General features: G+C 36.8%; 1 protein-coding gene across 1 annotated transcript in view; it reads right to left on the reverse strand.

Moving 5' to 3' along the window:
* The window catches only part of CFAP54 (cilia and flagella associated protein 54), a 295,241-nt gene that overhangs the window by 55,029 nt on the left and 226,572 nt on the right, over positions 1-13,640 (reverse strand). Inside the window, exons 60-61 of the mRNA XM_064590760.1 lie at positions 12,111-12,209; positions 11,436-11,577 (exon numbers count right to left, since the gene is read on the reverse strand). Of these exons, the coding sequence (XP_064446830.1) occupies positions 11,436-11,577; positions 12,111-12,209 (241 nt within the window). The remainder of the gene's footprint in view (positions 1-11,435; positions 11,578-12,110; positions 12,210-13,640) is intronic.

The raw sequence follows: 13,640 nt of genomic DNA on the forward strand, positions 1-13,640 counted from the left end.
AATCCCCATGCTCTTACCAACCAGTTTAGCAAACAGAATATTCCCAGTACTTTTAGAATACTGTGCAAACCTCTCCCTAATCCCATTTTCTTCCTCCTTTCCTTCCTTCCTTCTCTTTTTTTTTTTTTCCTATCTTACATACTTTTTTCTTTGTAACCTTTGTGTGCTGAGGTACATTTGCTAGTAACTTACTTTAAAAAGTTCTCAAGGGGCGCCTGGGTGGCTCAGTCATTAAGTGTCTGCCTTCAGCTCAGGTCATGATCCCAGAGTCCTGGGATCGAGCCCCACATCAGGCTCCCTGCTCCGCGGGAAGCCTGCTTCTCCCTCTCCCACTCCCCCTGCTTGTGTTCCCTCTCTCACTGTGTCTCTCTCTGTCAAATAAATAAAATCTTAAAAATAAAAAAATAAAAAATAAATAAAAATTTAAAAGTTCACTAAAAGAAAACCAGTGGAGTCCTTACAAGGATCTCATGCTTGACTGATTGTTCAGCTAAATGTATGATTTTGGTTGAAACTCATTTTTCCTTAAAACTTTAAAAGCCTTATTCTACTGCTTTCTAGTATCCATCATTGCTGGGGAGAAGCTGGATGCTGGTCAAATACTCATTCCTGTGTTTGACCATCTTCCCTACTCTATAATGTTTTTAATGAACTCCTCGTTATTTGTGGTGACTAAAAATTTCATGCTGCATCTGGGCCTAGGTCTTTTTCGTTCATTCTGCTTGTTATGTAGTAGGCCTTTTCAGTGTGAACACTCATCTCTCCTTGTGGTCTTGCAAAATATTCTTATATTTATTTCCCTGATGAGATAAATATAAGAACATATTGATTCTCTCTCTCTTTTGCTCTCTTTCTGCCTTTCCCTCTCCCTTTCTCTCTCACTCCACATATTTGGGCACTTGATTTATAACAGATGTGACACTGCAATGTTGTGAAGAAGGTTGGTCTTTTTAATACATGGTTCTGGGTTAATTGTATATCATATGGAAAAAATTAATCTTGACTTCAGCCTCACACCATATACAAGAATAGATTCTAGGTGAATTGTAGATCTAAATGTGAAAAGTAAAAAAAAAAAAAAAAGATGGTAAAGATAAGAGGGTATCTTTATGACTTTTGCATTGAAAAAGATTTCTAAAACTTAACACAAAAAGCATAAACCATAAAAGAAAAGATTTATAAATTGGACAACATTAAAATTATGAACTTTGTATAATCAAAAGTACCACTAGCAGAACGGGGGTAAAAGATATTTGCAACACATATACTCTATAAAATGGTCATATCCAGAATATTGAAAGAATCTCTCCATATTTCTAAGAAAAATACAGAAAACTCCCAAGAAAACTGGGCATGATTCTTGAATAAGGAGTTCCCAAAAAAGACTAAACAAAAGCCAATACTATATATAACAGTATCCTACCTTTTTAGTCATCAAGGTAAAATTTAAATTCAAACCCCTTTGGAGAACTTCTAAGTTGAAAATATATATACCTATGACCCAGCAATTCTATTCCTTGGTATATACATAAAAATGTGTACATCTGTACACAAAAATGTCATATACAAGTGTATTCATAGAAGCATCATTCCCGATAACCCCCAAATATTTATCAACAATAGAATGGATAAGAAATTGTTATTATATCCATCAAAGAATGAACTACACAAACATAGTGTTGAACAAAAGAAGACAGATACAAAAGAATATAGACTATGTAATTTCACTTACACAAAAATCAAAAGCTGACAAAACTAATCCAGGTGTTAGAAATCAGAAAGCAGGGACATTAATTAGGATGTGTTGACTAACCTTACTGTGGTTAATTATTCTGCAATGTATACATACATAAATCATTACATTGTACACCTTACACTTACACATTGTTTTATGTCAATTATATCTCAATAAAGCTGGGAAAAAGAGGGGGTTGGTAGGCAGCAGAAGGGGGTATGATGTATATTTGTTCTAGTTTTGACCCATGATGGTTATATGGGCATTTCCTTTATGATATTGAATGAAACTGTATTTTCATGATTTGTGTGATTTTCCATGTTTATGTTATAATACAGTAAAATATTTTTGTGGTGACTTCCAGCAAAGGTGTCCATATAGTATTGGCATGTCCTCTTCTCCTGGAAATCATCCCAAAACAACACAAAAAACAAGTGACAAAAACCCAAATACTATTTTCAATAAATCAGGAAAGAACTAAAACCCCAAACCACAAGATGCGTGGCAATGTGCCCAAAGTAGTTGTCACCAGGTAGAGGATACAAAGGAGGCAGAGGACAATACTCAGATGTAAATCTCAGAAAGAAAGAGCAATGGTGAACTGCACATTTTTAAAACAGTATTATGGGTGCCAGTTAAGTTGAGGCATCTTAAGACCAATTGTTCAGAGTTTAAAGAAAAAGAAATACATATACATTTTGAACGTGTATGTGATGAGCTCTTTAAAGCCAAAAAAAAAAAACAAAACAAAACTCTTTGTTACAGCTTTTCAAACTCCAAATGAAAAAGTCAGTGAAGTATCATATAGAGTAGGTTATCATATTGTGTTGGCTAGAGAAATGCACACAAAAGCCTAGAAACTAATAAGTTGACATCAATGAATACATATCCTGAAGTCTAAGACCTCAATGTCCTGTTTGCAATAACTTGCACTGGTTGAAGAATCAGTAAACAAAATTGTAACACTTTCCAATAATAAAATAACTTGTTGAATTCAAGATGTAGCTGCAAACATGAAGACTCAGTAACACATCTGCAGAGTTGTACTTTTGCCTTACAAATGCTCACATCTACAGACATTGTTGGTCATGCAGTTTTGCTTGGATTTGTCGAATAGTATCAGCACCAACTATTGAAAGAAGATCTCCTTGTCTGTGAATGATTAGCAAGAATGCAAGTGAAATATGCAAAACGTTGAATAATCTTTCTGAATTCAGTGGTTTATCCTGGAATAAGTATGTTGACATGTGCACTGATGGTGCAAAAGGAATGATAAATAAAACTGTGGTGCCTTCGCATGAACCTAAGAAGGCAGCGACATCAAACTACTAGTAGTTCCTGAGATTAAGAATTCCTCATATCAGTGAGATCATATGATACATGTCTTTCTCTGATTGACTTATTTTGCTCAGCATAATACCCTCCAGTTCCATCCACGTCATTGCAAATGGTAAGATTTCATTCTTTTTGATGGCTGCATAATATTCCATAGTATATATATACACCACATCTTCTTTATCCATTCATCTGTCGATGGACATCTTGGCTCTTTCCATAGTTTGGCTATTGTGGACATTGCTGCTATAAACATCAGGGTGCATGTACCCCTTCAGATCCCTACGTTTGAATCTTTGGGGTAAATACCCAGTAGTGCAGTTGCTGGGTCGTATGGTAGCTTTATTTTCAACTTTTTGAGGAACCTCCATACTGTTTTCCAGAGTGTGCTGGAGTGGTGGGGGGTGGGAGGCATGGGTGGCTGGGTTATAGACATTGGGGAGAGTATGTGCTATGGTGAGCGCTGTGAATTGTGTAAGACTATTGAATCACAGACCTGTACCTCTGAAACAAATAATACATTATATGTTAAAAAAAAGAAGAAGGTAGTAGGAAGGGAAAAATGAAGGGGGGGAATTGGAGGGGGAGACAAACCATGAGAGACTATGGACTCTGAGAAACAAACTGAGGGTTCTAGAGGGGGAAGGGGTGGGGGGATGGGTTAGCCTGGTGATGGGTATTAAAGAGGGCATGTATTGAATGGAGCACTGGGTGTTATACACAAACAATGAATCATGGAACACTACATCGAAAACTAATGATGTAATGTATGGTGATTAACATAACACAATAAAAAAAAAGCTGCTAGTAGTTCTTGTGTTCTTCACTGCCATGCACTCATAGTAAAATAAATTAACTAAAATGCTAGTTTCACTTAAAAATGTCCCTGATAAAGCGGCAAAATTAAAGTTATTAACTACTGACCCTCAAGTACACCTTTTTTCATAATTTGTGTGACGAAATGGGAAGAACACATAAAATGTTTCTACTCAGCCATCAAAAAGAATGTTATCTTGCCATTTGCAATGATGTGGGTGGAACTAGAGGGTATTATGCTAAGCGGAATAAGTCAGTCAAAGTCAAATATCACATGATTTCCCTCATATGTGGAATTTAAGAAAGAAGGAAAAATAAAATAAGATAAAAACAGAGAGGGAGGCAAACCATAAGAGACTCTTAACTATTGAGAACAAACTGAGGGTTGCTGAAGGGGAGGTGGAGGAGGAAGGAGGGATGGTTTAAATGGGTGATGGGCATTAAGGAGGGCACTTGTTGTGATGAGCACTGGGTGTTTACAAGTGATCAATCACTACATTCTACTCCTGAAACCAATACTACTATATGTTAACTGACTTGAATTTAAATTAAAAAAAAATTTCTGCTGTATCCTGAAATATACAATGGCTGTCTTAAGGAAAAGCACTTCTGTGATTAAGTTGCAAATGGAATGCCCTACTCCCGACACCTCCTCCAGCCCCCCACCATGGAACACCATTTTTACATAAAAGAACAACTGAGAAGACAAACTAAGTGTTTTCGTACTTAGATGTGTGGCAAACACCTTCCATAAAGTAGGCCCTCAGGAAAATAACTGACAGTATTTACTGTCAATGATAAAATTCAAATTTTTAAGTAAAAACTTAGAATTTTGGAAAATTTGTATATGCCACCATGGGCTTCCCAATACTTTCTGATAAGAATGGTGGTGATTTTTAAAATTTGATTTTTTAAAAACTGTCCAGTGAATTGTACAGACATTCGGAAGTCCTGCATAACCCAGGGAGTCACTATTTTCCAAATATCTTGTGCATGATATTACAAAGTCATGCATGAGTAAAAGATCCATTCAGACTGAAAGACTAATGAATTTTAATGTAACACAGTACAAAAAGTTCAATGATATTGTTTCATAGTCTACACTGGAACTAACCTTTAAGAAACTACCACTTACCTCGGTGTTGGTTTGGTACCAAAGAAGAATATCTGAAAAGGCTCTTAAAATAGTCCTCCACCTTCTATCTACAGATCTGTGTGAAGCTGGGTTTTCTTCACATATTTCAACCACAACATTATGCTCTAACAGGCTGACTGCACAAGTGGGTGTGAGTCCAGTTCTTGCATTAAGCCAGACATTAGAGAGATTTTTAATGTTACTTATGCTAACTTCTAATGGATTTATTACTGTTCTTTTAAAATTAATACTTTAATTTTAATTTCTAATGTAACCTATTTCTTCTATAATGATAGATTTGCCTAATTTTTTATATAATGTATTTTGAAGTAAATTTGGGTAAATTATATTTTTCTCCAAAATTATACATTTTACAAAGTTTTTAAAATTTATTTGCTTCAAATTAGACAGAAAAAAACTCAAATAATTTAATTTCTCTATATCAGTGATTACCTTCCTCTTAGCATTTATCCTTTTTCTACTGTAATTAATTTTCCTAAATAAGTTGGCTAATAGTTTGTTTTTTCCCCTGAAATTACCTCATTTTATTGTTTTTGTTTCCTAGTTTATTATGTATGTATTGTAAAATGATACAAAATAATGCCAAACATACCTTTCATGTCAACTAATTTAAATTAGCTAAAGTTGCCTACTACCAAAAAGAAAAATATTATCAAGTTTTAAAACAAAGAAAATCCAAATCTGTGTTCTATGTAAGAGGTATATTTAAAATCAGATGATTTAGAAAGGTTGACAATAAAAGAATGGGCAAATGTGTACTAGGACAATGTAAACCAAAAAAAAAAAAAAAAAAAAGCAATATTTGTGAACCTATTATCATATAAGCTAGCATTCTGGCCAAAACAGATTCTCTCCTAAAGCCTCCAGAGGGATGTATTTCTGCCCACACCTTAATTTTAGCCCAGTGAGACCCACTTGAGACTTCTGACCTCCTGAACCGGAAGATACACCTTGTGTTGTTTTAAGCCACTAAATTGTGGTTGTTTCTTAGAGCAGGAATAGGACACCAATACAGTGACAACACCAATTGCCTCTGCAGAGGACTCAGTTATTTTCAGAGAAGATAGAAGGAAGACTTTCTCTCCATGACCTTTGATGTCTCTTGAGTTTTTATTTACTTATTTTTATTTTTTAAGGAGTTTATTTATTTGAGAGAGAGTAGAGAGAGAGAGCGTGGGGGAGGGAGAGGGAGAGAGAATCTGAAGCAGACTCTGCGCTTAGCACAGAGCCTGATGTGGGGCTCAATCCCACGACCCTGAGATCATGACCTGAGCCAAAATCAAGAGTCAGACTTAATCGACCGAGGCACCCAGGCACCCCTTTGGAGTTTTGCTTCTTGAGAATAAATTACCTATGTAAAGAAACTGAACGAAATTAAAAGAAAAAAAAGGAGCCGCTGTACATATTTGACCAATGTCGTCTGGTCTTTAACGTCATAGGAGAAAATTAATACCAGTTCAATTTTTTCTTCTTTATAGAAAGGCCACTTTTTGTGATTGAATGCTTACAATTATTTTGTCTTTATAATCCAAAAGTGATGCCAGAATTTGTCCAGGTATAATCTGCACTATACGTTTATCTTCAGAACTTTTGTGGGAGGCATATCCCATTGCCACGGTTTCCCTCCAGCCACAGCCATTGCTGCATGGGTTTCACTGGTTCTCGGCCAGTATTTATGCTAATTTCCCTGCATTTTTCCAGTGGTGGGAATTCCAACCTTACCATCTCAGGTGGGGTTCTGACTTCTCCCAAGTGGCTCATTTTTGGCCCTGACTGGGCACTTGGCATGTTTCTCTGCATCTACTCAAGCCAGTGGGCAACGTGTTTCTAGTCCTCAATTTGTAGACAAGTCCACTCTGAACCTCAGTTCTATGTAGTTAGCTGGGTTCTGACCTTCCCTACCTGCGGGGCCCTCCTTCCAGATTCCCTCTTTGTCCAGCCATTCAAAGTCCCAGCCCCAGCTGTTCCCTCTCCAATGAGGTCCTCACCTTCACCCCTTGCTTATAATCACTCATTTTACTTTGGTAACTTAAGATTTTCTTTTCCTGATTTCATGCTCAACTATAAATTAAACAATTTTGGTTCTGTTTTACCCAACCTTGTTACATGTTTGGATTGGGGAGGGCAAAAGCATCTTTCATGTCAGCTCAATCCAAAAGGGTGATGCATTAGTTCTGCACTTTGATTCCCTGGTAATACTTTATCACACCCAACACAGTGATCAAGGGCACAGCTTTTAGAATTGGATAGATCAGGGTTTGTATCAGCAGTAGAAAATTATCCTAGTTACATAACCTCTCTGAGGACCTTTCTTCATTTACTATACGTGCATAATGACACTCTCATGGAATTTTCCCAAAGTTATCCTTTATCATTTATCACATAAGAAAGCACTACCACATAGCCCCAGAAGCCACTGGTCCCACAATTATCTAGCACTTGCTGCATTATGGCTTTCTATGGTTGTGTCAGTCTTTGACTGTTTGGGTCCTGCTGAGGGTTCCAAACAATTTTGTTCCATTTTCTTTGGTTCCCTGCAGGGTCAGTCTTCCTCTGAGTCTTCAAGATAGCATTCCACTGCATCTGTTACTTCTTATTTTTCATTGTTGACACTGTCTAGAATAAAGAATCTCTCCATACCTAGTGTCTGATAATAGAAGGTGGAGAATGTATGCTCTACTCTTCATCATGGGACTGTTCCTTCTCAGATTTAAGTGATTAAAATGTAGAGCTCTCCGTAAAATTTCTAGAATCTTGCAGGTGTTGGACCAGAACAGCTCTGCTTCACTGAGGATGGTTCTCATCATACCCCAACTGTCTCAACTGCTTATACTCTGAACTGATACAGAGCATGTGCACACACATGCACATGCACATACACACTAACACACATCACTGCTATTAGCATAAATTATTTATCTCCATTTTCATCTGTAAGTTGTGTAACTCCCCACCTATAGACAATTGTGTCTCAAAGGAAAAGAAGAAATCAACATAGTATTAGAGGAATGACATCCCAGTTTTTAGTTGGTATTGACCCCATGTCTCTAAACCAGGGGCAAGGCAGTAAGGAAAGAATAAAACATATTTTTACAGGCTGGAAGTTTTTCTCTCTTTCAAGAGGCAGAGCATATATTAAAGGTCAGTTGTGATCCTTAGTTCTGCTCTACAGATCTCTTTTTATATTCTGACAGTAGGTTCACCAACATTAGTTTTTAGCATGACACATTTATGTTTTTCTATATACAAAGTGTATGTAGTTGTGAGAGGTTGCATCCAGGACCACTAATCTTAAATGTTGCTTTTAATTCAAAGTGTCTTGTAGAATTTAACAATTTTTATACTAGCTGAATTTTTATACTAAAGCCCCAAGAAAATCAAGACAAAAAGATAAGCATATTTTAATACAGGTAGGGTCAAACTAGGCATCTAATAAATGTTTTTTGCACTGAATCTAAATATGTTCCTATATTGACAGTACCATCATTTCAGGGTGTCTATTCCCATAAGACGTTGGAGAGGAAACCTCAATAAATTGGATGAGTTGAATCACTCAATTACCTTATTGTCCTACAGATATCATACAGTATCTCTCTGGTACACATATGCATGACTAATCTATTCTGTCATCATGCTTCTCTGATCATCAACACTATGTTGGGAAAACGTGCTTTCTCTCCACTCTGCTACCCATGACTCTGGTCTATTTACACCTGCCCTGCAATATACTTCTTCCAGAAGAAAATGTTCCTAATTAACCCACATGCCCATCCTGCCTGCGTCTAGCTTTAGTTTAATCTGCCTCCATTGTCTTCTTAAAAGATGCATTTATATAATTTCAAGGTGTATGCCTGTTCTGATTGTCAATGACTGGAAGCTCATGGAAGACAAGCCCCATTTTATTGATGTGTTCCATGACTCCTCCTTCCCCCAGGACATAAATATCTGGTACAGGGCTCTGCACACAGTAACAATGACTATTGATCACCACCTCATGTACAGATCAATGCTAGTGAAGGTGAGATTACTGAGGAAGTTCTCCTGGATGCTAGTTTATGCTAATGTAAGGAAAATCAAACAAGTTTTATTTGCTGCTGTTACCCTTTAGCAATTCCTTATAATGTGAACCTCATTGCCATCTGGGTATTTGTAGCAGTCAGGAGGGAACCTGACTACCGTAGTAAGGGAAATCACCAACATGAATTAATTATCAGTCTGCTAGGAAAATACTGGAGGGCAAAACTATTATCCTTAAAGCAAGGCAAAATGCAAACTAGATTGGACTTCAAAATTCAGTCATTTCAGGGGCACCTGGGTGGCTCAGTCGTTAAGCATCTGCCTTCGGCTCAGGTCATGATCCCAGAGTCCTGGGATCGAGCCCCGCATCGGGCTCCCTGCTCCGCGGGAAGCCTGCTTCTCCCTCTCCCACTCCCCCTGCTTGTGTTCCCTCTCTTGCTGTGTCTCTCTCTGTCAGATAAATAAATAAAATCTTTAAAAAAAAATCAGTCATTTCAAATTAGTATTATGGTAAAATAGTAAAGGAGTGCTAATGGTACAAAATAGAAACTAAAAATTGGAATATGCTATGAAAACCACTGAAATAGGCAAAGAAAGCATATACTGTAGCATTAAGCATAGCTAAGATGAAGACTACCTGCTCAACTGGATCAACTAAGATCATTTGGATAGGGGATGCTGTTCCTCACAGCATGTGCCCATGGGTGACAACATTAGTAGATCACTGGAACACCTTTTCCTGTCTTTCCATGCAGCGACTCAGAATTCTTCTTAGGTCACTACTAGCCATAGATTGAACTTGTCATGTATGGTAGTCTGGATTATCATTCAGCAAACATTCATGCCCCTCTCCCTTTCTCTACAGGCAGAGTAGATTTCTGTTCCTCACTGATGTTGGACTCGGCCATCTGGTTTGCTATGATCAATGGGCTGTGGTGTGGAGAGAGGCCTTGAGTGTGCTTCTGTGATCTAGCGTGGCCCCTTTGCTCTGGTGTACAGCATGAGAAGAGCATGCCCCAAATAGCCACGGCCTCTTCAGCCTGGGCTTCACAACAAATGTACATGAACTACACCTGAACTCAACCTACAGAATGAAGCAGAATACATGAGACAAGTCAAATAATTAATTCTTGTTGTAAGCTACTAAGTTTTAGGGCTGTTTGGCATACAGCATAATTTTGGTAATAACTGGTTAATACAGCATTTTAGATGAAATTGATGAAGCAAAATTCTACCATGCATTAAAACAATAAAACAAGAAAATGACACCTTGGCATAAAAAACCCATCTAATGGTTTAACCTCGGGCAATCCATTTTTAGGCTGGAAAGGAAGAAAGCCAAGAAAGGGGGCAGTTTCAGACACTAACCCTTTGGCTAAAGTTGACTTAACACTTCAGCAGACTAAGCTGCTGCCTACAGATACGTTCTCAGAGGCTTTAGGAAGAACAGTCCCACCCCCACCAGGTTCAAGTACCACTCTTCATTCCCTTTGGCTCAATGCTTCACCTGGTGCCAAGGAAAATTAATTATGGTTATTACTGAAATGTCAATCTGGAAGTAAGACTCTAGCACCTTACTTCTTAGAACCCATCCAAGTGCTCAGGACATAAGAGCACTCAATAAATATTTTTCAAATGAATGAATGGACAAACACACAAATGAACATTAAATATGTTACTGCTCATCTGACTTAGAGGTTTAGATTATAGTTTACTAATTAACAAAGGAGTTCTAAATGAGAAGAAATAAATAGCAGTGAGGTCAAGTTTAAATTCTAACCTCTCATTCATTAATTCATTTAACAAATATGAATGCCTGTAATGTGCAAGTAATGTGTGATTTTCTGTGGTTGCAGCAGCAAACAAAATAAAGTCCCTACCCTCAGGAAGCTGATGATAGTTTAATGAGAGAAAGAGCTCAAATATGTACACCCGTGTGTGTGCACACACACATACACATACACACAAACACACACATTTAAAATATAAGAAAAAGCACAGAGAGCTACATGAGAGCACGAGAGCAAATACACAGTTTAGAGGATCAGGAAAGGACCCACAAGTAAATATTTTCAAAGGCTTCATTTGACATCTGTAAACCGGAAAAGAAGCAGACAGAAGGGAAAACCATTTGTCACATAGCCCTGCATCTGAAATGCAGGAGCTGACTGAGTAACATGTACATACATACAAGGAAATGATACCCCTTTGTTTTGGCAGCTCAGCCTTAAGAACCCTATCCTCTTCCTGAGGTTCCTCACACCACTATCCTCTCTAAGCTAAAACCCAACAAATCACCACAATTAAACCTTCACCACTTGATTAGACATTATATATATCTGGTTTTTATAAAATGCCTAGACATTTCAAACATACCAAGCAAATAATCTGTGTATGAAGACAGAAGATCCACGGTGGCAAATTCTGGGATATTTGGTAATGCCCCTTGGCTAACTTCATCAGTTCTAGCATTCTTCTTTCCAATAAGTAGATTAATTCCCAACACAGCTTCACTGACCTAAAATTAATACATAATCAGAATCCATAAATGTAAGCTTTCTCATTCATAGATTATCCATTAGGTAAATAATGTGAAAAAGTGAATTTATAAAATAATATTCAATATACATTGGAAGAAAAAAAAAGATAATCTGGAAAACAACATGTGATCCCCAACATGTAGTATGTATCATTGTCAAACAAATCATTACTGTTGACAATTTAATTAATGTATGAGCCACTTTAAATAGGCTCTCTCACCTAGCTACAACAGGTATTTGCCAAAATGTCAAAACATGCACATATGTATCTGCCAATACTCTCATTAAAGGAAAGCTGAAACAAACAAAGCCAGGTCTGGCTAATAAAGATTAAAAACATTATGTATATAAGGAGCATTTCTAATCTTCCCAAGAAACATCACCAGCATAAATCCAAAAGAATGTGAATTTTCCTTTCTCTCACAGAGATACATTGTGCTGCCCTAACAGCTGGTGGTAGAGGATACGGATAGGACAGTGAAGAGAAAGATTAAATAAAAATCACACCAACCTGGGCAGCAGCTCTTATCACAATCCAGGCCAGTGAACTGTACATTTCAAATTTATTTACTATTGGTTCTTTAATAGAACTATGCCTTCTGGTAGAAGCCTAAAAAATATAGTACATGCATTATGATAAAGATATCATGAAGTTCCATGATTAATTTTCTCATCCTCTGAAGATGACATTTCAGTGGAACAGTATGTAGCCATTAAGAATAATAATATAAAAAAATAATAATGTATATGTATCTATTGACATGAAAAGATGTTCAAAGCATATTGGAGAAAGAAAAGTGGGGGTTACAAAATAGTATGCAAAGTATGATCCTATTTCTAAAAAGACATGTACACACATATACTCCCTGTATATACAAGCAGAGAAAGTTATTAACACCCATTATCCTGGGTTTTAAGGGTGATTATTTTTATCATCTTTTCTAATTTTTTATAATGAGCATGTATTATTTGAATAACAATAAAATAAACACAAATGGCATTTTAAGGAAAGTACTTAAAATGATATTTGCCATTTTAATAGAGGATTTATAAGTTGAATATATTGTGTGTAAGGATGTCAGAAATAAGAACATTACTTAAGATTTTTGATAGGTATTTGCTATCATCTTTTCAACTAGGAAACTGTTAAAGGGACAATGTAATCATAAAGTTCCACAGAATAGCAAAAGTAACAATGAATGGAGATAATTTTTACTGTGTGTGTTCAGTTTTGTGTTTTGTGTGTATTCAGTTTTTTATTATTTTTTTTTAAAAAAGATTTTATTTATTTATTTGAGAGAGAGAGCACATGAGAGGGGGGAGGGTCAGAGGGAGAAGCAGACTCCCTGCTGAGCAGGGAGCCCAATGCAGGACTCGATCCAGGGACTCCAGGATCATGACCTGAGCTGAAGGCAGTCGCTTAACCAACTGAGCCACCCAGGTGCCCTGTGTTCAGTTTTTTAAACATAAGAAAGTCAATGCTACAAAAGTTAATAGAAACTCCACTAGTAACATAGTATCTGCCTGTTTTACATTTTTAAAGGTAACTAAAATAAGGGGCACCTGGGTGGCTCAGTCGTTAAACATCTGCCTTCTGCTCAGGTCATGATCCCAGGGTCCTGGGATCGAGCCCCTCTTTGGGCTCCCTGCTCCGCGGGAAGCCGGCTTCTCCCTCTCCCACTCCCCCTACTTGTGTTCCCTCTCTTGCTGTCTCTCTCTGTGTCAAATAAATAAATAAATAAATAAATAAATAAATAAATAAATAAATAAATAAATAAATAAATAAATAAAATCTTTACAAAATAAAAAATAAAAAAAAATAAAGATAACTAAAATAAGCATTAAGAGTCAATTCTTAAGATTTAACTAATCTGGAAAAAACTATTCAATTAGACTGCTTGGTTCTAATTTTTTGATGTTCATGTTTTGGCTAATTCTTTAGTCTTCAACAAGACTGCAGAATAAAACAAACAATAACAAAAGATATCTTTCTTTTACTTCAATAACAAGGAAAAAGAAAGTCAATGAATAATGCTGATGC

Source organism: Mirounga angustirostris, unplaced genomic scaffold (genome assembly GCF_029215605.1).
Source record: "Mirounga angustirostris isolate CCGP_5_RB_7025 unplaced genomic scaffold, mMirAng1.0.hap1 SCAF_5, whole genome shotgun sequence".
NCBI lineage: Eukaryota > Metazoa > Chordata > Mammalia > Carnivora > Phocidae > Mirounga > Mirounga angustirostris.